Source organism: Rosa chinensis, chromosome 4, assembly GCF_002994745.2.
Source record: "Rosa chinensis cultivar Old Blush chromosome 4, RchiOBHm-V2, whole genome shotgun sequence".
Classification (NCBI taxonomy): Eukaryota; Viridiplantae; Streptophyta; class Magnoliopsida; order Rosales; family Rosaceae; genus Rosa; species Rosa chinensis.
Window position 1 is genome coordinate 63,062,643 of NC_037091.1, and position 24,460 is coordinate 63,087,102.

The 24,460-nt window shown below is 38.4% G+C and overlaps 3 protein-coding genes across 4 annotated transcripts; 1 reads left to right on the forward strand and 2 right to left on the reverse strand.

Annotated features, from left to right (window-relative positions):
- The first annotated feature begins 233 nt into the window (after nucleotides 1-233).
- LOC112197508 (uncharacterized protein At1g66480) lies at nucleotides 234-2,504 on the forward strand. Of its 2 annotated transcripts, none has more exons than XM_024338222.2 (2): nucleotides 234-916; nucleotides 1,783-2,504. In XM_024338222.2, the coding sequence occupies exons 1-2, from the start codon at nucleotides 341-343 to the stop codon at nucleotides 1,828-1,830; spliced, it is 624 nt and encodes a 207-aa protein (XP_024193990.1). In that variant the 5' UTR covers nucleotides 234-340; the 3' UTR covers nucleotides 1,831-2,504. The 2 variants fall into 2 exon arrangements, with proteins under 2 accessions (XP_024193990.1, XP_024193991.1); XM_024338223.2 differs by having other exon boundaries at nucleotides 235-916; nucleotides 1,786-2,504.
- On the reverse strand, nucleotides 2,280-10,288 carry LOC112197507 (putative 1-phosphatidylinositol-3-phosphate 5-kinase FAB1C). Its single transcript, XM_024338221.2, has 11 exons — nucleotides 8,700-10,288; nucleotides 7,738-8,520; nucleotides 7,498-7,651; nucleotides 7,040-7,384; nucleotides 6,173-6,889; nucleotides 5,747-6,078; nucleotides 5,535-5,661; nucleotides 5,228-5,392; nucleotides 3,520-5,022; nucleotides 3,157-3,423; nucleotides 2,280-2,874 (listed from the first exon to the last, which is right to left on the reverse strand). The coding sequence occupies exons 1-11, from the start codon at nucleotides 9,248-9,250 to the stop codon at nucleotides 2,620-2,622; spliced, it is 5,199 nt and encodes a 1,732-aa protein (XP_024193989.1). The 5' UTR covers nucleotides 9,251-10,288; the 3' UTR covers nucleotides 2,280-2,619.
- An 8,761-nt stretch (nucleotides 10,289-19,049) lies between these two features.
- Nucleotides 19,050-23,195, reverse strand: LOC112200992 (nicotinate-nucleotide pyrophosphorylase [carboxylating], chloroplastic). Its single transcript, XM_024341999.2, has 10 exons — nucleotides 22,983-23,195; nucleotides 22,330-22,472; nucleotides 22,101-22,234; nucleotides 21,957-22,020; nucleotides 21,800-21,882; nucleotides 21,041-21,124; nucleotides 20,778-20,930; nucleotides 20,361-20,537; nucleotides 19,862-19,929; nucleotides 19,050-19,468 (listed from the first exon to the last, which is right to left on the reverse strand). Exons 1-10 carry the CDS (start codon nucleotides 23,105-23,107, stop codon nucleotides 19,372-19,374), a joined length of 1,128 nt encoding a protein of 375 aa, XP_024197767.1. The 5' UTR covers nucleotides 23,108-23,195; the 3' UTR covers nucleotides 19,050-19,371.
- Between the last annotated feature and the right edge of the window lie 1,265 nt (nucleotides 23,196-24,460).

Here is a 24,460-nt window from a genome sequence, read left to right on the forward strand (position 1 = left end):
CTGTATACGATTATGCAATTATCTTTGTTCCATACATCACGGGATTTTGGAGCTAAATTCAGTGAAATATGAACACGAGGGTAGTTGAAATGACAAAATCCTATTTAAACTAAGAAAATTTAGGGTCGAAAGCGAAAGCCTACGTACTTTACGCTTTTGTCAAAACTCATAAACTAATCACTCTTTTCAAAAAAAATTGCCTTCTTTGACCGACGACCATTTATATATCTTTGATCTTTCTCGCAAACCTATCTAGGAACACCTCTGCATTACTCCAAAACACTATCATCATCATCAACAAAACGGTGAGAGCCAAACCAGGTGAGTAGTTAGGATCCCAATGGGCAACAGTTTGGGAAGCAAAAAGAAAGCAAAGGTTCTGCAAATTAGTGGGGAGACATTGAAGTTGAAGACGCCGATCCAAGCTGGTGAGGTAGTGAAAGACTACCCTGGTCACGTTTTGCTTAAATCCCAAGAGGTAAAGCATTTGGGGATCCGAGCAAAGCCTTTGGAGCCACACCAACACCTTGAGGCCAAGGGAGTCTACTTCCTTGTGGAATTGCCAAAGGCTAGTAGTACTAGTGACAATCCAAAAGAGAGTGTTCCGAGGAGAGTCCGGTCCGGAATACACATGACTGCCAAGGACAGGCTTGAGAGTTTAATGCTGTCTCGGAGGTCGGTTTCTGACCTCTCCACCATGAAATCGATACCCGAGAAATCTCAAGATGGGCCGGTGCGCGTGAGGATGAGGCTTCCCAAGGCTCAAGTTGAGATGCTCATGCAGCAGAGCAGAGATAAGGAAGAGGCAGCAGAGAAGATTATGGATCTGTGCATGGTTAATGCCAACATTGGTGGTGAGACCAATGAGAAGGATGGTCATGGAAGAGTGGTTAGACAAGGCACCAAGACGCGTGAGGTATTGCTTCTTCAAGTTTCTAAGACATTGTTCCTGTTTTTGGGGCATGTTAAGCGGTTTAAGTGTTTGACATTTTGGTTCACTTTCGTTTTTGCTTGCTTGAATCATTGAGTAGATAACCAGGGAGACATTTAACTGAGTTGGTGGACCTATAACTAAGTACATATATGACTGTCAATTCTTGGGGTTTCATATATTTTACGTGTTGAATTAATGAGTTTTAATGTTTTATAAATAATTTTCACTATGCGAAAACTAACTACTTCTCACTGATTTTTCTAGAACTCGTTGCTAGAAGTCCGAAGCTTGTTTTTCTAGCCTACTTCAATAAGTTGTTCCAAACTATTCCTTTATCCTTTGAACTTGATCTAAAGCTCAAGCCGTATTAACCCTTTCACTTAAACTTCAGGTTTTCATGGAGAGTGTAATAAGCGTAACCTTGTTCATACATATAGACAAATGTAGCTAATATGCCTTGTTAAACGAGAAACACATTGAAACCTAGGTATTCAACATGTAATTATATGATCAGATGGTCAAAAATTTCACCTGCTTTATTAGTGGGCGCTGCAATAGGTCATGGTGCTTAGACCTTGCTACCCGCCATAGCTGGGTGGGACTAGAACCCAACTTTCATGTGCACTTTAAGAAAGTTGGTTGCAACGAACACTTATTAGTCAACACCCTGTCTCCACATAACATGTTTTGGTAGCATATATATCTTTAAATACATTTTTTCCGTTTGTCATTTTGCTCCAATTACTACTCTACAATTTAAAACTCACATATGGTTTAAGCAACTATCAACTAGCAGTCTGATGTGAACGCTAACTCATATTCATTCTTGTTTTGGATGCTTAAACCAGCAGAAGCGAGTGAGCTTCCGACCGGTCGAGAAGGAGAAATACAAATAGCTGTGCCTTCTTAACCAGTAGAGGGCAGCCGGTAATGGAAATATTTGTGGTGGTCCAGACTAGAAGGCTCTACTGTCTATAGTCTCTTTCATTCTGCCCAGTTTCCGATCAACCAACTTATGTGATCAAGGGTTACGTTAGACTGATGTAGAATGAGTTCTTGTAGTCATATGGTGAAGAACTACTTTTGTTCTTGATCATATGATGTGTCGATGAACCCAAATATACAGTTTTGATAAAGTTGAATTATAAGATTAAAGATGTACAACTTCAATTCCAAAAGTGCACTACAAGGCTGGCATCATCAAGTTAATAACGCAAGGAAGGTGATCTATAAGGTAGCTGTGTACATGTGGATTAAAATGAACATGTTTCCAAGCAAACTTCATGGATTACCCTTAACATGCGTTCCCAGATTGATACATGTGCTCAAAAACTTAGAAAGAGTATAACGAGACCAATAGAAAAATGATTTACTGATGAAGAACATGGACCAGAAATCCACCTATCAAATTTACATTGTCTACTATTACATCACATTGCTAAGACTCACCCTAGGACTGGTAACTTGAACAAAATAACAGTTGCCAGCTCCAGAGAATAACGCATCTAAATTGGGTTACTTTCTGCCCCATATACAAAGAGAAGAAAGAAGATCTCTCTCCCCCACCCCCCAAAAAAAAAAAATCAGATGGAGGGATTTCCCTCCTCTCTGTTTATCAGCAATAATAGCCCTATTTCATATTAATGAACACATATTTAGTGGACAAAAGAATGAAATGATGCAGTTCAGGAAGACCATTGATCAGGTACAGTGAGAAAATAGGTAGTCATTGCCTTCCGGAATCTTTTCTTGTATTGCTTGGGAGAAATGATTGTCGGGGAAGCATTCTTCGGACCACCAAGTATTCCAGATGCCTTCACCCATGTCTCCAAATGCTTGTCCCACGTATATTGTCTCATGAAATCAATTATCCCCAAAACCAGTTCCTTCCGCTCATCGTCTACCCCAACCAGCAGCGAGTAGTCCATCACATCAACAGACTGTAGAAGACGCATTTATTCCATGAGTGCTATTATATTCAATTTTAATCTGGCTCAGATGCATTTGTAGGCATAAATGATTTTACTAATCCTAAGATATTATTAGCAATTAGACCTGAAAGCAGCACTTTTTCAAAAGATGTTTTGATCACATGAAATGACTCTGTCCATTCTAAGCACAGGAGAAGCTGTGAAACCTTTGAAAATAATTTTAGAAATCCCAATGCATCCAAGGTATGAGTCTGTGAGATGCAAGAGAAAGGGAAGGGGGTGAAGGCATACCGCTAAAAAGGATGTATCATTCCAAATTGATCTTTCCAGGCTTCTCTTCGCTTTGCTTCCAAGAAATATGGGTTTTGTACGTAATGATTCCAACAAATTCATGTCCAACAGTACTTTGTTTGTGCCTGTAGTATCAGAATTGTAACGTGATCGAGCAGACCCCTTGAGATCATATACCCTTGATATGTTTCTTTTAAAGAAAAGGTTCTCCATCACCATCAAATCCATTTTAGTTTCCCTCCCACCTTTTAGGTGCTTGACAGTGACCTGCCAACACAACAATTTAAAAAAAATCAAAGTCATTGCTTATCAACATGCCTATACAACAACAAAGAAACAACAAACTCAGAAGGAAGTCCTAACCTGATATATACCAAGAATTTTTGCAAGACAAGTTGGGCTTCCCGAGCTAAGAGAATCTGTCAAATATTTAAAATACTCAGGTGCAAATTCCTGAAAGGATTCCAACTCTGTCTTTGTAACTTGCTTTATGATAAATCTATCATCCAATGATTTGGCAAAATATACATTGCTTTTTCCCCCTTGTGCACTCCATCTCTGGCAGCGGCTCAAGGATCGTACAAAATCCACTTCATTAGGGCAGCATATCTTCCTAAGAGAGTCAAAATGCTTTGCAAAATAACAAGTCACAGAAAACTTCACTTTGCCTCCAGCATTTGAGGACTCGTCCCCAAAGGAAATCCTTAAGTGTGGAGATTTCTTGGGATCTGCAAACAAGTTACTCATAGAGGATGAAGCATCTTCAGATCCATAACTTCCATAGTGGATATAATCCAAGTCCATAGAACCAAAAGATTGCCATGGTGAAAAGGTGGGAGCTGCTGAATCTTCTTTGTAGCTTTCATGGATGCTCCATGCCCCCTCATGATCATTCAACTTATCACCAACCCAGTCCTCGTAATCCTTAGAACTAAGGGCATATGATATTATGCTTGTGGGCTCACTGTCATAAACACCAACAACTACATTATTGTTGGTTGTCTGAGAGAGCAGCAACCTGACTCCATCAGTTATTTGAGATGCAGAGGAGATGAATGAGGGTGTGGAACTTAATATTACGTTTAACTTCTGAGCCTCTAACGGAAATGCCTGAGAATAAGTCCTTGTTACACTAGAAAGAGGATCTCTAACCATACTCCTGTAATCTCCAGAAGCATGAAATGATCTTAGTGTTGACAAATGCAACGAAGAAGGCGGCAACCCTTTCCTAATCCTTTCTTCGAATCTTATTGCAGAATCAAAAGAGTGAACTCTCATTGGTGACACTAATCTTCTAAAAGGAGGATCATCATTTTGGCTCATCAGCCTAACAGCAGCAGGTTGGACTCCATCTGCCTGTGATGCATGAAGTGGTTGAGCTTTCGCCAGAAGTTGATCAGTTCCAGTCCATGCAGAATCTATTCTCTCAGAAAGAGTAGAAACATGCGAGGGGAAGCTTTCATAGGATGTCTCATCAACAACAATTTCCCTATCTGAATGCATATCCTCCTCAGAACGTTCGAACATTGGTGCGCTAGGTTCTTTGTCTGGCAGCAAATCATTTCCAGGAGGCACCAGAAATTTTGGACATTCAGACACATTATTACCCTCATGGGCAAAATCAAGCCTGCCATCCTTACTAGATGGATCAGTACTCAACTCTTGCAGGTAGCCAACAGATACAACCCCATCTGTAGCCCTGGAAACTGGATTCTTCTGAATAAGTGAATCCAATGAATAAAGCTGGCGATCCCAAACATGAGAACCAATTAAAAGAGACCGTCTCAAGCGATTTAGCTCCAAAACGTCTACAACAGCCATTTGGCCCGGTTCAGAAGTCCCCACAAAAGCAGGTTGCAGAAAACCCTATTAACAAACAAGGAAACTAGATTAGAGAAAGACAGATTCAATTTCCAGAAGGCTTTAGAAAAGAAATAACAATAAAAACAACAAAAAAACAACTATGAGGAGGATATGCACTCCAGGACACCCTTCCTTCACTTGAGCTTCCCAGGAAACATCTGATAACAGTCAGTCACAATATCAGAATGATACTGAATTTTATACTTACAATGTAGTCATTCCTTTCCTTTTTAAGCTGATCTTTCAGCTCCACGATGTGGTTCTGTAATCCACCTGCCCCTGACATTTCACATCCAAAAGATCTATTTTTCTCTTCCATGCAGTCAAGTATATCAGATATCTCTGCATATAAGGTTTCCATCTTTCCCATGAGCTGAAATGAAAAAAAATTAAAAAAATGGTACTTAGAACTTAGATGTCATAAAGTTTCAAAAAGTACAAAACTGGTTGAATAATAAGCACCAGTGCAGGGAAACAAAAATCATCAAGAAGTGGAATTAAGTTCTTCAAAGCACCTCTGTTGCCTCTTTTCTTATCCAATCTGGTTGAACTTGGCCATTGAATTCAAGCACTGAAGGAGGCAAATGGACAGAAAGAATATCAATGGGGGAATATCTGAAGAATGCCACCATGCTCCCAAATCTGTTATATAAAAGCAGTCAATTTTTTGTTTTAATAGGATCACTTAATATGAGAAAAGATAATAACCAATCCAACTAGTACTTACCCGTAGTAACGGAGACAGTCTCGTTGCAATGAATGGCCACAAGTAGCTACGCGATTAGCAGTTGCATGGTTTGAAAAGCTAAGTTCCAAGAACTTTCCAAAAGAAAGTCCCCAGGCAGCATCTGACATGACTACTCTACGTGTTGCCGGCGGAACTCCATCTATATGTGCACACCTCAGACAACGGTGCCACATCCATATTTTACCATCTCTTTCCCCAGGTAGCTTCAGTGAAGGAAAGCGTCTCACATTAATGGTAAGGTTTCCTTGTTGATGGGTGTAACATACAACATGGGCCTCAGCTGGCTCTTTACAAGATCGACAGAAAGATGTCTGCAAGTTATAAACCTCATCAACTACAATTCCATTCTATAACTTGGAATATAATAAGGAGTGGAAGTACTGAAATAAAACAAAAAAGAATTACCCGATCAAATAGGTCATCACGAAGATATCTTCCAAGTGGCTTATCAAAGCAGCCATAGAACTTTATTCGCAGAAGTCGGGAGCGTTCACAAACAGTTCCTTTCCGAACACAATGGCTTGAAAAGGATACCAAAATGCTCTGATGAGTGTCAGCAGTAAAGAAGTACTCACTGGAAGGCTCATTCTGATCAATCCTCTCAGAGCTCGTCAATTCATCAATATCCTCGTGTTGACTCCCGACATGAGGCAAGGTTTCTTGTAACTCTAGTCGGGAAATGTTTTTTGTCTCAGCAGAATGTGCAATCAGTGGCTTTATGTCCTTGTATTGATGTGAAGAAGTGTCCGAAAACACATGAGATGCTAAATCATCATTATAGGGATCAGAAAATGCATTTCCAACCTCAAAGTCCACAGAACCATTAGATAAAGGAAAACTATGGTCAGGAACAAGATGGCCGGACAAAGATTCTGATCCTTCAATGTCTGGGATCAAACCCAAAATATCATCATCTTGAGCAGAAGCATCAGGTACAGCTTTGGAATTGCTCGAAGTAAGAGAATTAGCTGAAATTGACTGTCTAGGTATCTTGGGCAGAGTAGCACCCTCATCAACAAGAAATGATGTTTCTAGGGACAAATGATAAGCTGCAAACACTGCATACTGAACAACATGTTTGATCTTCTTCAGGTGTTCAACACATGCACCTTTCAGCAGGACCTAGAACAGAAAAGAAAAAGATAAGAGAAAACCAAGTTTAAAATTCTTACGCTATATCAGGCTAGCAGATTATGAGTAAATTACAATAAAAGAACTGAAGATGCTCAAATTATAAATGTAAAGAAAAATGTTGTATAGAAAAATCATTACTGTGCAACAAAGACGCCTTGGACACCCTTCAAAAAACATCAAGGTTTTCACTGGTTTCTTGTTGAACTGATTAGCTGACTCATGCTGTTCAGAAATTTTTTCCAACCGAAACAATTCACAATGTCCCAAGCGGGTTTTAGGGATATCATCGATTGATGGAGTAATAATGGCGCCAGTGCACCGAGCTATGCGCTCTAGTACTGGCCTTTTAACATTCAGAACTAATGATATTTCCTTTGCTAGCAGATGGTCTTGAGCATATGAAGATACGCTTTTCTCTACCAGCAGAACATTTGGACGAAGAGCTTCTATCTTTGAGATAATCGTTCTAAGATGATCGTTTTCCTGTCCAAAAACAATTCATTTAGAACTTTTATTTACAATAAATTACATCATCGTTCTTGGAGAAAGACATGGTTCAGTTGAATAAGAAGAAAATCTCAGAAAAGAAACAAAACCTGATGCAGTAACGTGTCAAAAGAGGCCAACTGGTTTGGAACTTTCTGATATTCAAGTGCTCCCCCTAAAATAAGTAATTTAGGATTTTTGTACTGTGAAGTCATGCGCTTGTGCTTTATATTCTTTGTACAAACTACTCCTTTTACAAGGGTGCTGCACAATAAAAAAAAACAATCAGTTAAAGATATAAATCTATGTCGCCTTGTACAAAAATCTACTAATTGTCCGGAACATTATACCTGTCGCTTGGACTTCCTGATGGAATACATTTAACTTTCACATAATCACCAGGATCCATACTACCTCCTCGGCTAGTATCCGGTTTAACAAAATTTGCAGCTTGCCATGCTATTGTTGTTACTATGTCAAGCCAGTCTTCGTCTCCATCCTCTTTGCTTGTGAAACCCTCACCTTGTAAGAGTTGTGATACAAGCGCTCTAAAATGCCCCTGAACCACAGCTCTAAGAGGTTCCTTGTTACCCTCATTCTGTTTATCCTTTGCAGGAAACATGCTTGAAAGGCTACTACTGGAAGAAAACATTGCACCTGAATCTCCAATATCATCATCTTCATCATCATAGGAAAAGAAATTACTCTCTGCCTCATCATTCTCATCATCGGGAGGAGGTGGATACCAGATGAGACCATTATTATCAAAATCCAATGGTTTCTCATATTGGCTGCGGAACGCTGACAAGTCATCAGAGCAATCATCAGTAATATCTGGATCCTTGGTCCGTCTCTCAGGCCTTTTTAAAACAGCCTTAGTCTGTTGACCAAAGGGTTCATCACTCTCAGTCACTGGGATGCCTTCATGCCTCTGCTGTACTGAATGCCCTTTACTAGAAGTATAGTAAATTCTAGATGAGCAATCAAACTGACTTGATCCCAGAGACGTCAAACTGTATAACTCACTTCTATCACTAACACTATTTAAATCTATATCCAAATTGTCATCACAATATTCACTTGAAGGGCTGCAAAAGTTCTTTGCCGAATCTTCTGCCTCTTCTTCATCACTCCTGCAAAGTAAACATAGAATTAAAGAGACGACATACTTACTTGACATCATATCTTCACAACACTTGAAAAGGATATAACAGAATTTGAATACTACAGCATCAAATTAATTGAACATAATTCCATAAAGCTTTTAAGACTGCATCCCGATGGATTACATGTAATCTGAATGAAAGCATACCTACTATGAGAGCGATGAACAGCTACTGGAGATGGGTAAGAACTAAATGAAGTCATACTCTTGACAGCACGAGGAGAATAGCCAATATCCCGGGCTTCAAGATACTTTGACAGATGATCAGTCCGAGTGGATTCCTCATCCGCACAACACCTGATAGTTTCGCTGCTAAAACACGGGGATGGTGGTTCAGGGCTATCTTCAGGAGAGGCAGAAGGATGCACTTTCTCACTACACTTTCTTCCACCTTCCCTCCTTAATCTAACCTCAGAACAAAACTTGCAGAACTTCTCTCCAACCTCATCACTACTGCTCGTCAAACCATCCCACTGACCACCCTGAATACACTTGCCACAAATCCACCGCCCACAGCTTTGGCAGTGATATCTATGACCAACTCCACTGGTGTCTGTCTGGCAATCACAACACATCTTGCAACCGTTACCGGGCATATCCAACTCTCCGGACAAAGACCTTAACTCACTTGTTCCCCTAGAATTCCAGGACCTCACTTTCTCTATTAGATCTGGTAGGCAACGATCAGGTATTCCCATAGAAAGATATTCCCATAGAATTGTAACAATCCACCAACAAGAATTAGAAGCAGCTCTACCTTCTTTTTCCAGCTTCCTCGAATCTAAATTCTTTATTTTCTTCTGTCCTAAATTTTTAGTATATGAGAAAGAAAAGAACAAAAAAAAAAAGTAAAAGTAAAACTCCCCACAACAAAAATGGTGGGATGTGTATGGCCTTTGATTATGATTTTGTTTCCCCTGTTTCTTTGTTTTTTTGTAAACAATGACACAACAGAATGAAAAATCCTCCCCACAATCACAAAAAACAGTATCCAAAAGCTAAATCGATGCACAAAACCTAACTCTATATACAGCCAATTCAATCAAACACCTCAGCTTTCTGAGCTCAACAACAACAACAACAACAACACCTCAGACAAGAATAGAAGCGAAAACTTTGACAGTAAAGAAACCCTAACCAATCCCAGAGTCTTCAAGAATGCACCCGGTGACCGATTGGAGCATATCACAGCGATCTCTACGGGTCTGCAACTCCTCCAACACCACAGAACAATAATACTTGCATCAGAGACTAAAGACCGAAACGACACCGTACTGGAGAAGATGAAGAAGAGTGTGGAAGGAGAAAAAAAGAACAAGAAGATGGAGGTGAGAGATTGGACGGGGGGGAGGTGGTGGTGGAATTAAATGCTGGGAAGAATGAGAATCAAAAGCAAGAAAAGGAGGAGTACGGAGAAGGTTCCTTTTCTGCCGGAATCAAAATCATCAGCTCGCATCTCGAGAAACACATTTGCCGCTCTCTCACTCCTTCTTCCTCCTCCGCCGCTTTCACTACCAGCAACCACAGCAGCGCCGCCGCAGCTCCTCTTGATCATCGTCTTCTTCTACTTCATTTTCTGGTTTCTTTCTCCTCTCTTTCTCTTCCGTTTCAAATTAGTTTCTATGCTTTTTCTCTTCTCCTCTTCCCTAAACTGCTTATTTACTTACTTGAATATATTGCTTTTCAAAAAAAGCACTTTCTCGCTCTTCATCTCATTCCATCTTTTTTCCATTATATATTGTCCTTTTTTTTTCTAATTTCTTTTCTCTCAAGAATTCGACTCGATTTATCTAAATACCACTTATATTCACTAACGTAGCAGCTGATTGTGACATAATCACGTCATTTAATAAAAACTCGTAAATATACTGGCAACGTAAGTGATTCAGCAACTATTAAATAATCTCAGTTGTTGATAAATATTAAAATAAATTATCAAAAAGTGCATTCAATATTATCCAACCGTCTATTTCTATTGCTGTCGTTGGCACCTTAAATCTCTTCTTGTCATTTTAAGCAATTTTCTGATAGAATAGAATTTTTACAACCTCAACTGTAGCATAACGTGAGATGTAGGTGATACCTAAATAGGTGTTTCATTAAATTTTATTTATTTAATTTTTTTTTTTTTGAGAAGTTTCATTAAACATTATTCTTTGCGTAATCCAATTTTTTTTTTAAAAAGAGTTTTTTCCAATCTGGTATTTAAGGCGGTCATTGGTCAGCGTGATGCTTAATTAGGGTTTTAAAAGTCTGTGTTTAATTAAATGATTAATTGAAAATAGAAAAACAGTTTTTCTTGTTTTTACAACTAACAAAAAAGTAGGGTGTTGATTGGTCAGCATCAGGGTACAGATGGGGTTTTACGAAAACGTTTTCGGAAACTCAGTCAGCATTAATTAATTAATATTAATGGATTTTGTTGGATTATTAGAGGCATGTTAATTTTTCTTTTTTCTTTGCGCGTGTTTGACACGCCCCGCGACAGCATCTAGAACTGTCGTCATGGACTCATGGGCGTGGAATGGGAGGGGGAGGTTTGGTGGGTCGGTGGGTCAGGTTTCACGGGCTTTTCATGACCCGAGAACTATTCTTCTTCGTTTTCTTTTGGTTTGACCCGGAATATTGGATGTCCGGGTGTTGGCCATTATTCGCACATGTAATTGCTGACGCGATCTAATATTTAGTTTAGGATAAGATATTTAGGGGTGGGCGTGGTGCGGGGCGATGTGGATTAAGGTTGAAACCGGAACCGCATCATTTCTATCGGATTGGTCATTTTGCAAACTGTAATCGCATTTCAAATGTGCTAAATCAATTAATCCGGTTACCACAATTTTCGGTGCGGTGCGATTTGGTTTCGGGTTGAACCCAGTTATTGTTTTTACCCTTTTAAGTCCATAAAATGAGGGCAAATTTTTTTACTCTTTTAACTCATTTGATAGAATCAAGTATCCAACTTCCATTTTAAGGTTGATGTTCCAAGTATTGGTAATGAGTCGGCAATAAAAATAAAATAAAAAAAACCCTAAAAAGAGAGAAAACCGATCTGAAACCAGTTCCCCCTCCCCCCTTCCACTCTTGCTCAGATCTTGATCCTTCCGGATCTAGATCGAAGGCTTGAGGGTTGGGGGAGGCCTCCTCCTTAGGGCTATGTCCCGGTTCCTTTTTTCTTTTCTCGTTTGTTTACGGTTTTCTCTTTGATTTAATAAAAGTTACAGAGGACCTTGTGTCCAAGAGGGTGTCTTCCCGGAGTTTGCTTAGTCGGTACGAAGGTGTTGTGGTGATGGGATTGCTGTCCAAATCTTCTGATGGAGTTGTTGGGTGGTGGTGGCGGCAGTTTGTTGACCGGTGGGTGTGGTTGGTCGGGGAAGTCCATTGTGGGCTCAGCGGATTGTGGGTGGAGCTGGGGTCGTTCTCCCCATCAGAAGTCCAAATCTTCTGATGGAGTTGTTGGGTGGTGGTGGCGGCAGTTTGTTGACCGATGGGTGTGGCTGGTCGGGGAAGTCCATTGTGGGCTCAGCGGCTTGTGGGTGGAGCTGGGGTCGTTCTCCCCAGGAGCGGGAGGTAAAAAGAAGAAGGCGGCTTTGGCTGGTGGTGTGACGGAGGGTTCTGAGGGGATCCGATCTGATCGGAGTGTTCCGATTTGGTCTCTTCTTCTTAGAGCTGTCTTGTCGAGGGGAGTGGCTAGGGGCAGCTGTGTTGTCTACTGGCGTGTTAGGAGAACAGAAGGATGGAGAGGTGGCGGGTTGGCTGTCGGTGGTGGGTTGTCGTGGCTACACCTTGCGGGATCGAGGCATGCTGATGTTGGGTTATGTGTGTTGGGTTATTACTAGTTTTTAGGGCTTGGTTTTTTTTTTTTTCGGTAATAAGTTTTATCTGTTGGGTCAGTGCACTGCAATTATTGGCATAGACAATCTTCTCTTCGGCGGTCTAGAAGGTCGTTCCGGTTCTAGAGTTGGGTCAGTAGCAGTGGCGAAAATGTCTGGCTGTGTCATACTAGCATAGACAATCATCCTTGGCCTTCTAATGGGTCGCTCCTTTCTGGTTTCGGTTCGGAGGTGATGGCGATTTGGAGCATTTTTGGATTGCCGGTGTTGACATTAAGGTGGCAATGGTGTTGGGTTTAGTTTAGTCTCAGGTCTGATGGTCCAGCATTTCTTTTGGTCGGGTTCGAAGTCACAACGAGTGTAGACTTGGTCGATCAAAGGCAAGTCAGCAGGACTCTGGGTGGCCAGTTAGTGTTGACAAAGTTGTGAGTCTGGGATTCACTGCTCCAGCGCATGTTGTCTTTGCCTTTTAGTTGTTGTGCAAGTTTTAAGTCTGTAGTTGAGTCGAGGTTTTTTTTTCTGTCAGTCAGTCATTTTGGAGTTCTAGTGTGAAGTCCAATGGCCATTTCTGTGTAAGAGATGTTGCCAAAAACTCATTGTAACCAGTTCGTTATTAATGAAGTTTCTTCTTGATAAAAAAAAAAAAAAAAAAGTATCCAACATCCCAAAAAATTGAAAAAAGTAAAATAAACAAAGTTAGAAATATCCAAATTGTTTAAAAACTGAAACAGAATGAAAAAAAGAAAAGAAAAAGTAAACATAATTGCTGGGTCGATTTAGGGTTTAGGAGGTAGAGAGAGAGGCGAGAAAGAATAGACTAAATAGTGACTGAAGAGAAAAGGTCATGCTATTAGGTAACCCTAATTACTGATCAAGTGCACTCAAGCCTACATAAGCTTGGAGTTGTAAGCAATAAGAAAAATATTATATATTAAAAATAATATAAAATAAAATAAATAAAAAAGAGGGGCGGTGTGGTTTAAACCGGGCAGGTTAGGACCCGAAACCACAACCGCACCATATTCATGTGGGGTGGTGTGGTTTGAGAGAGAAGCGGCACCGCTTTGTTCCGGAGCAGTTTCCAACCCGCTTTTTCCGATGCGAAACGTTGAGGTACCGTATTTGCGGGCATTATGCCCACCCCTGAGATATTTTACTGTAATAAAAGGTAATTGGGGCAATAATTCAGAAACTATTTGAAGATTTTGTCTTAGTGTTAGTTGTTTCCATAAACATCTTTGAATTTAATGAGTTTAGGCTATTCTCTATAGCCGCAAAGTTTTATCCTTGAACCATAAGCGTATCTTAAGCACTATCCCTCTACGCTAGTTTGGTGGTGACTCAGCGCTTGTAGCAGCCCTGGGCGCGTGATGCTTTGGTGCCGCTGCTGGACATGTGGTGGTTTTTAGGGCTTGCTCTTAGTTTCACGGTGAGTTCTGGCACGATAGCTGATAGAAGTGGTTGATGACCTTGGTTCCTGGCTTGACACATCTCAGAGGCAGTTATGGTCGTGGTATTAGATCAAGGGACGGCAGTGTGGGTTAGGCTTGGTTCCCTGTCCCAAATCTAAACTAAATGGCGGCGTGTCGACTTCGACATCGAGGTTTGTTAGTGGTTTAGTGCGCTGAGATTTACGGTTCTAATCTTTCAGGCACCACTCTGTTGGTGGCTCTGGTGGTGACATCGAGGTAGTGAGGATGGCAGCGATGGTCATGGGTATCTTGGCGGTCTGCACAAGGATGTGGTGACCGGTTTTGGGTCGGGCTGCCGCTTGGCCTAGGACTAGTTTTCCTTGGGCCTTTTGGGTTTCTAATTAATTAATTTTTTCTTTCTAAGTAATTCCTTACATTTTCAGGGAGCTATGCAATTTTGTGTTTGAACTGTGCCTATTTACTGTGACGTAGCATTATCATAGTTTATAGCTTTGGTTTTTTGTAAGTGAGGGTCAAATGTTCAAAGAGTGGACTTATTTATATATACTATTGTGGTACTACCCCAAATTTCTTATCTGTTCATTAATGACAGAAAGAGGGGTATGTAATAGCCATTCGAACTTGAAATGAATGACAAATCAATATAATTTTATTCAAAAAGTTAACCGTCGTTTCCAAGATATGTTTGGATTACAAATGACCATGTGTACATACTATTTCTATTCCTTTGTTTATCTAACTTTCATTCCTCATGCTATAGATTAGTAGTGTGTGAGATTTCTAGTTTTTAGTTTGGTAGACAATTTTCTTTTATAACTTACATGTCAAGCTATTGAATAACATCACTCGCAACGTTGGAGAGATGGAATTCATCAAAAAAAAAAAATATATTATTGGAGGGATGGAATCAATTAACCAAAAAAGAAAAAAGTTTCAATTCGCACATATGCACAACTATAATATATTTAGGGTCATATTTATCCGCTAATATATCAATTTTTCAAAAATGTCCCTTTTGGTTTATTAATGTATTGATAAATCAGTGATAAACTATTGGACATAATGGTAGACTAAGGGCTAGTTTGTGATTACTGTGACTTTTAAAAAAAAACTGCTGCTACTGTGTTGTGAGAATAATCAATTAGTTTGGTAAATAATATTTTTAAAAGTGTTGTTAGTACATAAAACAACGGCAGAGTGTGTTTTGATCTACAACAGCTTCTAAAAGCAACCTTTGGGCTATTTCTAAAATCTGTTGCGAGTGACCTATAACTTCCAATTAAAACTGTTTTTATTTATTTACCAAACACAATAAAATCTATAATTTTGAACAAAAACTGATTTTTTTTAAAGCGAAGCAATCCCAAACAGGGTTTAACTCATTGTAGTGATAGGTTACGGATAATTTGGCCACTATAATTGGTTGATATGTCATAATAATTATTAAATTATTGATATGTACTTATTAATTTCACGAAAACTTTTTCCTCGAAAAGCATACTCAAGGGTGAAAACTATTGCAAGCTTTATACGATTTTGGATGGGGGGATCCAAAGTTTGGACAAAACCCTAATGCGCGACCCATAATGTTACGAAACAGATGATCAGGGGGTGCACTACATTGCCAATTGGCATGTCCCTCTGGGAAAAATATAAAGCAGGTGAGAGAGAGAGAGAGAGTGATTTGGTAAGCATCTTTGGTGGAACGTCGATCTGCAAAAGACTTCGTGCTTGTGCTCCTTTGCCTTCTTAAGTTCTCTGCCGAAAGATGGGGGCTTTCTTTTTCTTTTTTTCCTTTTCCTCTTGGCCTTTTCTCTTGGCTACGTAGCTTACCTTCATAGTTATATTTCCACATGCCATCACCGCCCTTTTTAATTTTCTTGATCAATACCAAACAAAACTCCATCACCACCCAAAAAGTTATATAAACAGTATTACCAAAAAAAAAGAAGAAAAAAGTTATATAAACAGTCACCAAAGATAAGACTAAGTATAGGCAGAGCCGCCCCTACTAATTCTTCGTCGTCATCTTCATCATACCTGACTTATCTCCATGTGAAGATGTACAAGCTATAATTTTATGGTCGAATACCAATCCCTTCTTTGTAAATTATGCTTTGTCAAATTAGGGATACAGATTAAGACCTGCAAAAAATACATAGTATTTTCCCTGCCTAACATAGAAAGGCAAAAGCCTCATGAAAACCCCACTCTATCTCCCTAGTCTACTATATAAATTAGTCGAGTCAATAATAGCTACAATGGAAAAAAAATCATTATATTTGGGGCATCCACTAAACCCATTTGACCAGTTTGGCGTGCAGATAATTTCCACGCAAGGTACCTTAAACTTAATCCAGGCGTGATGTTAACATGTCATCACCCACCATATTAGCAACAAAATTAGACCCTAAGCTAAAAGTTAATCACCACTAGCTAGGATAGTAGGAAGATGCATGGTATCATTTTAACATTATCCTTCAAAAGTTGAGTCTGGTTTTCAAATGATTCATTATCACTTGAAATTTGAGGGGGTGTTTGTGCATGTATTGTGCATGTAATTACTCTAGGTATGGTCACCTATAACATCGGATGATACTGACTAGACATGAAAATTTACAAACTTTATAGGATCATGTTGTTTTCTCTATCTTTGTTCTACAAACCTCAATCACAATAATATGTAAAGAGGTTTTTCGCCTATAATATTAGATGATACTGACTAGACATGAAAATCCACAAACTTCATAGAATCGTGTTGTTTTCTCTATCTTTGTTCTAACTAGTTTGTAAATATCTTAATTTGAACCGTTCATGTTTTAAGAATTTTGTGAAGGTTATCCTTGCAAAATATTAATTGCATATAAATCGTCTGGTCATCTTATTGCCCTATAGTCCTATACATCGTTTCAATTTTACTTGATGGGTAATATTTGTCAACAATATCTGTGATGACTAAAGGATTTTTCGATATGAAATCAAGAATAAGGATTATGACTATTGAACCATATTAATCGTGGTCCCGATGAGGATTAGTGTACTTGATTATCTTTTGTGGGTTAATTTTTCAATAGATTCCTCTCTCTGTATCTTTTTTTTTTTTTTTTGATAAGCTCTCTCTGTCTCTCTACCGAATCACATTGTTTGGTTAACCTTTGCATCATATGTATTACTTTAATCGTTGAACTTTGCTACTTGATGACAAATAATTAAAGTTGTTATAGTTATGAATTTTGGACTGCTTAAGTACTTGGATATAAAGTTGATGTTAAGGCTTGGATTAGAACACTGGCTTTTTTATAATTAATTATTTTCATGAAACTGTTTTATATATATAAAATAATTAAAAAAAACTAACGAGAATTAGACGATACTAACTCTTCTGCAATATTCTAAAAGGGATGTCAAGACACCCACACAGCCGGATTAGTACACCGACTTTTTGGTAATTAATTATTTTCATCCACACAGCCGCAATGTTTACTTATAAGGTCCATCAAATGGTACTATTTAGTTCATGGGTTAACTATTCAATATTGGTAATGGAGAAATATGACTGAGAAAGAGACTCAGACCAAACCTTTATTTTGGTGTTTTCTTCTCCATTTACCAAGAACAGGTCTGAGTTTTATTTCAATGTGATATGCATATTTTTGTAGCTAGTCATAGTCTTGATTTCCCAATAGAGACTTGCAGATAGAAAGAGTAGTATTCCGGGCAACTGCAACTAATTTTGGACACTATCAAATTGCTAAGTCCCCCTCAACCAATAAGAATAGACTTGCTGGTAGGTCAGATCTCAGTGCAGAATTTAATTGTATTAAGCAAACTCATTAATCCAGAGTTTACTCTAGGAGGTTGTACACAATAAATACTTGCCAAATCAGAATTAATACTTTGTATCAATATTTGTAATGAATCTGTACTGCTGGTCATTTAAAATTGTGAAAATTATTCTATGCACCGACGGTGTAAGTGACCCAACACTTATAAAATAATCTCAACCCTTGATATTTATTATCAACTTTATTTTTAATAAACAAAAAGTGTATTTAATGCAATCTAACCATTCATTTATGTTGGTGCAAGTGCACGGCGGTGCTCTGAATAATCTCTCTTAAAATTGTAGCTGCAAGTTCCACACCTTGTAACTAATTAGCTTGACAATCACATTACCCCCACCATTTTTGGGAAGGTAGTTGACTCTACCACAGTGCTGCCCATGGAGTTTTTTATTTTTATTCAGAGGCAGACCTTGAGAATGGTGTAGCATTTGGAGGGGCTTGAAAGGGTGGGCAACCATTTGAGTGGAACTGGGACAAGCAGACCTAAGTTTTGTTCTTTCACCAAACCAATATTCTTTTACTCAAAATAAAGCAAGGACTAAGAAGCACATATAACTTCCATAATGTCATTGACTATTAGGTAACCATTAGGGTGCTGCACCAAGAGGTAAACCATGCTTAGTTTTGACCACCCCACTGAGCTAGTTGATGAAATTTATCTCTTCTGAAATTTATATCTACCAGTAAAATAGCATTTACTTTATAATGTGAATCACAAGTCAGAACCAAATTGAGAATTGGGATATGGTGTCGGCTGTGCAGACCAATAATGTTATTGGTGCTTGAAAACAACAAGCATGGTGAATGAGAAGAGAATCTGGAAAAGCAAAGATTACATTAGTGAACTTGCTTTTCTGTTACTGATGTGCTTGGGGGATTCAGGGAAACCAAAACCTGCTATATCATCAGTTGGATAATAGCTGAATTATAAAACAGAGGGAGGGAGATGTCAGGCATAAACAGATGAAGTGATGATGTAAGATGCACCAACTACAGGGAAGCTGGGATGATGTATGAATTGTTGCTATAGTGCTATATTTTTGGTTTTTTTGGATAGAAGAAGTTTACTATACTTAGCAAACCTTCACATCAATTATTTCCGATTTAAATCAATAAAAATGAATTATAAATGGAGGGCTGTGTTCATCTTTCCATTTCAAAACTCCCAAAAAGTCACTACAGAATCTCAACTAATTTTTTAATGATTTTTCGGTACAGAAGTCTTGGTTCATCTTACATGAACATTAACCTGCCCACCGCATTAAAAATGACCCTTTAAGCATTTCAGTTTCATATGTCAAGTTGTTGATTAGCTTGTTAAATTAGACTTTATCCTTAACCATATACAGAAGATAAAACCTGATATATAATAGAAAATAAAGCTTATAATAAATCAAATTGGAATACTTTAGTCCTTTAATCTTGAAGAGTTGTTCAAAGGGCATGTTGCTCGCCCAAGGCAAGCTAATAACAACATATTAAAAGTTGAAATTGTAAACGCTGAATCTGTTGGATTCAAATAGATTGACATATGGTCGGTTTTCATCAAGGAAAAACCTAGGAGACCTTTTCAGAACATGGACTTTAAACACTTCTGACTAGTATACATGCTGTATAGGATTAATGTCAAAATTATTAGGCACCACCTGGTAAAGTTTACCACAGTGAAGGATTGGACTAAACAGACCGTACAAAGATGAAAGTAATATGTTCATGCTCGTTTTGTACGCCTTCCGACTTGAAGAGCCAACTCGGTATCAATCTTGAGGGAGATGTCTAGAGCTTTAACAGAATGTGTCAGTGCACCACTGCAAAAATAACAAAAGCACTTCACAGTCCATACCAACAACACCATAAAAAATTCCATCATTATATGATCCCCAGCAACCTATTGCACTGAGATGTTCAAAGTGCAATCAATCATACACTTGGTTGATTCTAACTTCGAGTCATATATCCACTTAAAGTAGTGCATCTCTGCAGTCCAGTTTTGCAGTAATGTCACAGCTTAAAGGCTCTACCAATCTCACAGTAGCAGGACAGCATAATAAAAGGAAAAAGACAATATTTGCCTAAAAGAACTCCACATGACAGATTAAGCATCAGTCATGTCGAACCTCTAAAAGAACTGTTCTTCCCATATTGGTTATTCAGATAACAGTTAGTGGACTGATTGAGATTAGGAGGAGCTGCGTCATTACCTAGAAATGTAGTCCACTCCTGTTTGTCCAATTTTGTGTACTGTTTCAAGAGTAACATTTCCAGATGCCTGTAGCAGTGGAATAGATAAGTCGGCAATTAAAAGGGACAGGGAGTACAGAATCAAATTTATGCAACCAGACGCTAATTTCAAATTCTGAAACAGCCATTAATATTCTATGGTAACTTTCTCATTAAAGCATAAGGGTTCGTGAGAAAGTGGTTTTCAAGCCAAAAACAAAAAAACAAAAGAGAAAGAGTGAGAACTGCTTATCATAGTTTTAAAGAAAGAGGCTTCAAACACAAGAGAGTGAAATGAAAGAAAGAAAGAAAAAGTATATATTAGGTCTGTGGATTAGGCTTCAAACATCCATAATCAGCCTAGACTCTAGAGGAGGTGCACATTAGGTGACAACTCTTGTTATATCCATCAGGAAAGCAAGGATGAAACCTCTATCAGGATTAAACCATTAAGAAACTGTATAAATAACTCTAGGCTACCTCTGTCTCAAATCTCCCTTTAATCAAATTCACAGCTTGTTCAAGCATGCTGACGTCAACATCACCATTTGATAGTGGTACAACCATATTGTCCAACATTATCCGGGTCAAGGAAGTCTTTGTTTGAGATGCATAGTCCAATACTTTGTCTACTTCGTCAATTGTCCGGGTCTCCACCTGGGAATCAAACCAAATTTTAGTAATCATGGTTCCTATGAAAGCTGATCCTGTACATATGCTACATTGGTGAACATTTATGAATGTTAAGCATCATAAAGCGAAGACAAATAGACACAGAAATCTGAGAGATAGAGAGCTACAAATTCTGTTACAATTGCATTGGAATTGTAGGACACAGAATGTGTAAGAACTTGGCAACAACTAGGGTTTTTGTAATCACGAATCTTGAAACATTACCTCAACCTCCATCTGAAGATTCCTTTGCTGAAGATATAGGTCTACAGACTTGAGGGCATTCATGATGCCTCCAGCTATTGATATATGATTATCTTTTATCATTACCATATCAAATAACCCCATTCTGTGATTTTTCCCACCACCAATGAGTACCTGCAACAGCAGTTTTATACAAGGTTGAGAAAAAAATAATATGCCACCGGCAACAACATATGTGTGGTGTGTGTCTTGATGTCTAATAGGAGCAAGGGAAAGATCTATACCGCCCACTTATCTACCAAACGTAAACCTGGAGCAGTTTTTCTTGTCTCCAAGATACATGAAGGGCTTGCAAGATCTGCCATCGCCTGCAGGCAACACAAATCCCTCACACATCCAACAAATACATAACATTAATACACATAGTATAACTCTTAAGTTATTAATTCCTCATTTGCATTATAGACAAATACATGGTATAGGGATAGCCAAAAAATGAAGATCCACAACCTAACATGAAAGAAGTGACAAGTTCTGTTTTCAATTATGAGTCATGATGTTCTAATCCAATATATAGAGGTGAGGTGGCAAGTTTAGACATGTATCAGTCACAACTGAAACAACGGAAACAGGGATTAAACCTGTATCAGGATTTAGAAAGAACTAAGCAATTTCTTCATAATAACACTAACCTAAATCCTTTTAATCAACTTATGCAGAGAACTTTATAACAGGGAAGCCGTACTCCACTCTGAATACCTTGCCTCTAACATGGTAAAGTCCAGATCACTTCTTTCATAAAGAGGAGCTACAATAAGTATTGGTCTGTGGTTCTTTTAAGGGTGCCCTTCTTTTAATGAATATATAAATTTGCTCATCAAACTCTTCAGAGTTCTGAACCATCATGCCCCATATTGAAATAAATGAGCATCCATCTTTGCAATGGCATGCCCTTGTTAGGTGCTCAATGTGCAGCAGCATTAACTAGGACATCCCATCTATTGATTTTGTACATAGGAAATATAAAAAGGAAACATGGGTACCTTAGTTAAAGTTGCTACTCCACTCATCCTCTGCATAAAATTCAGTACTACCCTCTCAGCGACAACAATGCTGTGTGCTCTTCCTGCATATCAATCTGTAAGACTTCTCAAGAAATTTTGAAAAGCTCCTAAAAAATTTCTTCAGATCCTGAGTTACCATAAACTTTTCCAAACTCTAAGCCTTTATGTACGGAGTCTCCATCCTTTTGTGACCACTCAACCTGTATAAAAATGCAAACCAATCATGCCAGGACACATAGAACAAAAACATTCAAGCACACAAAGTGCAGTGCTTATATACCTTTAGAGTGGGATCAACTTCATAAAATACCATCTCTGCAAGTGCAACTCCGGCAACTATACCATTCTCCTTTGCCAAGAAGTGGGCTTCTACTTCCATATCATGTGGAATGGTAGCCAGACATGTCACGTCGCCTACAATTAAAGCAGCAATCTTGCTATAATATGTTTTGAACAGTAAATAAGAAATGAAGATCTCAACTTTCAAGAAAACCAAAGAAGATTTCAACCTCGATCCCCAGCGTCTTCAGCAAGGGCTGACTTGATGACACCCAACAAATCATAAGTCGGATGTGAAGGAGGCTTTATCGGTAGGGATTCAAATGACAAACCGGGCTTTTCAGCTTGAACTGCAGACATTCTAATGATCTGCCTGCAAGGGTCCAAACAAGTCCACACGTTCCAAATCAACAGTCTAATATGCCACCAATGATCAACAGAAACACAACTTCCGAACAAATGAAATTAGAACATTCGGACATGTTTGAATCTGTCAGCTATTATCCATTCCATTAATTAATTCCAATCACATAGTTTCTTCTATGATTCACATTATGGCAATGTTATTAAGTACTTCACCACAACAACATCATCACCATTAGGCAGAGTAGTAATCACTCATGAAAAACTTGCCAAAAGCATACCGCTATTAAATTATCGTTCTTTACAAGAACAAACACACACCATACTGAATTGAAATCTACTGAAGCGACCATGCAATTGGTAGAGCAAAACTAATATTACTCAGCTGATATTGGGTACCTCAAACTCGGTAACTTCAAGCAAAAAGCTTTAGACTTTAGACAAGAAAGAACCCAATTCCACTTGAATTACAGCCAAACAAAAGTGACCATAAAAAATTGGGGTGGAGGGTGTTACCTACCTGATAGGAGAGCGCAGGCGGGTGGTGAAAGGAAGGCCGTAGAGAATCCCAGTTGCCGGGTAAGCGTTGCACGACTTTTGCAGAGGGAAAGATAAAGACGAAGAAGAAGAAGAAGCAAAGGCCATCTCCAACCCCCAATAAGAAGTCCAGGCCTTTCACTGTCACTATCAGCAGTTTCCAACTCCAACCCAACAAAGAGAGTTCCCCCAACTTCCCACATTATCACATTTAGCCCTATTAATGTTGCGTTGCGAATTGCATGATTAGCGTTAACCCCCTAATTTGGCACCACACGGTTTTGGACTTTGGTGCTTAAAGTGCAATCATGCATAAGAAAGGGGAGTTTATTGCATGAAAAAAATTTGAATAAAAAAGAGAGATCGATATAGTTTGGAACTTTGGATGTGTCTCCGATGAGTAATCTTTAAAATTTCATGCGTTATGGCATAATTTTTACAATTCGCATGAACTTGTGAAACATTGAAGTATTGAACGAATTTTGTTTATGAATTATTTTGTAATGTAAGCTCATCACTCGTATGAGTATGATTTTTAGAATGTTTTCCAATTGATGGAACACTGAAAATTGAATAACATCTTTATGAATTTGAAAAATCATATAAAAAATTTGATTCATTATTTTTTTGTTCCTTCAATTTGAGAAATGTATAAAAATCTTTATTTGAGGAAGAAAAATTTTTCAAAAGAAAATAAAAACATGCGATTTTAGTGAAAAATTGTTTGTTATAAAAATCATGGTTTTTTTTTTTTTTTTTTTTAAATTATAGAGTATAATATTTAGGAAATCAGAGCATGAATTACGGAGTTCCGTTTCATGTAAAATCAAGCTACATGAAGAAGTAATAAGATGTGACTTGCACTTTCTCACTTGGATATGTTATTTATTGCATAAATGATCCATCCAACGACTGTGGCCGACTAAGTGTTTGGTCATTTGACTAAGAGAAAAGTAGCAAATGTCAAATGGTTTTGGAATCTATTTTGCAAACAAATTACAAAAGGCAGATAATATATTAGCATAAATAAACAATATTACATTAAAGATGATTTTCGAACAAACTTTGTGAAGTATGCGAATATGCAGAAAATGTAGAATTGAGGTATTGCTCGAACGACTCTTGCATTTTATTCAAGTTTGCATGTCTTCAAGTCCTCTCATAGTTGGTGAACGCCGGCAGGCAGCGTGATAAACCCCCACAATGCACACATGGTTTATATATCGTACCAAATCATATTAAACATAGTATTATTGGTCCATTTCCTTTTCAAAGGATAGCAGTCTGATTTTTCACACATTTGTTTTGAGCACGTGTCGTCGTGTTGGATTTTTGATTCATTCAAAATTGGATTGCAAACAAAAAACATGATTTTATAACACACAAAAATCCAATCAATGACACGATGATAGTGATCACATGCAGTAGATAGACTATACGGCACTTGCTTCATAGTTTACA

What these genes read in the sequence shown, in the direction of transcription:
- LOC112200992 (XM_024341999.2), bottom strand. Translation starts at nt 23,107, where the DNA reads ATGGCCTTTGCTTCTTCTTCTTCTTCGTCTTTATCTTTCCCTCTGCAA. An exon ending in AGAGTTTGGAAAAGTTTATG is followed by an intron (nt 21,883 to 21,956) that starts GTAACTCAGGAT and finishes ATTGATATGCAG; the next exon opens with GAAGAGCACACAGCATTGTT. An exon ending in AAGGGAGATTTGAGACAGAG is followed by an intron (nt 19,930 to 20,360) that starts GTAGCCTAGAGT and finishes CCACTGCTACAG; the next exon opens with GCATCTGGAAATGTTACTCT.
- LOC112197508 (XM_024338222.2), top strand. Translation starts at nt 341, where the DNA reads ATGGGCAACAGTTTGGGAAGCAAAAAGAAAGCAAAGGTTCTGCAAATT. An exon ending in AAGGCACCAAGACGCGTGAG is followed by an intron (nt 917 to 1,782) that starts GTATTGCTTCTT and finishes TGCTTAAACCAG; the next exon opens with CAGAAGCGAGTGAGCTTCCG.
- LOC112197507 (XM_024338221.2), bottom strand. Translation starts at nt 9,250, where the DNA reads ATGGGAATACCTGATCGTTGCCTACCAGATCTAATAGAGAAAGTGAGG. An exon ending in CAAGGCGTCTTTGTTGCACA is followed by an intron (nt 6,890 to 7,039) that starts GTAATGATTTTT and finishes TTTCTGTTCTAG; the next exon opens with GTCCTGCTGAAAGGTGCATG. An exon ending in TAAGAAAAGAGGCAACAGAG is followed by an intron (nt 5,393 to 5,534) that starts GTGCTTTGAAGA and finishes TTTTCATTTCAG; the next exon opens with CTCATGGGAAAGATGGAAAC.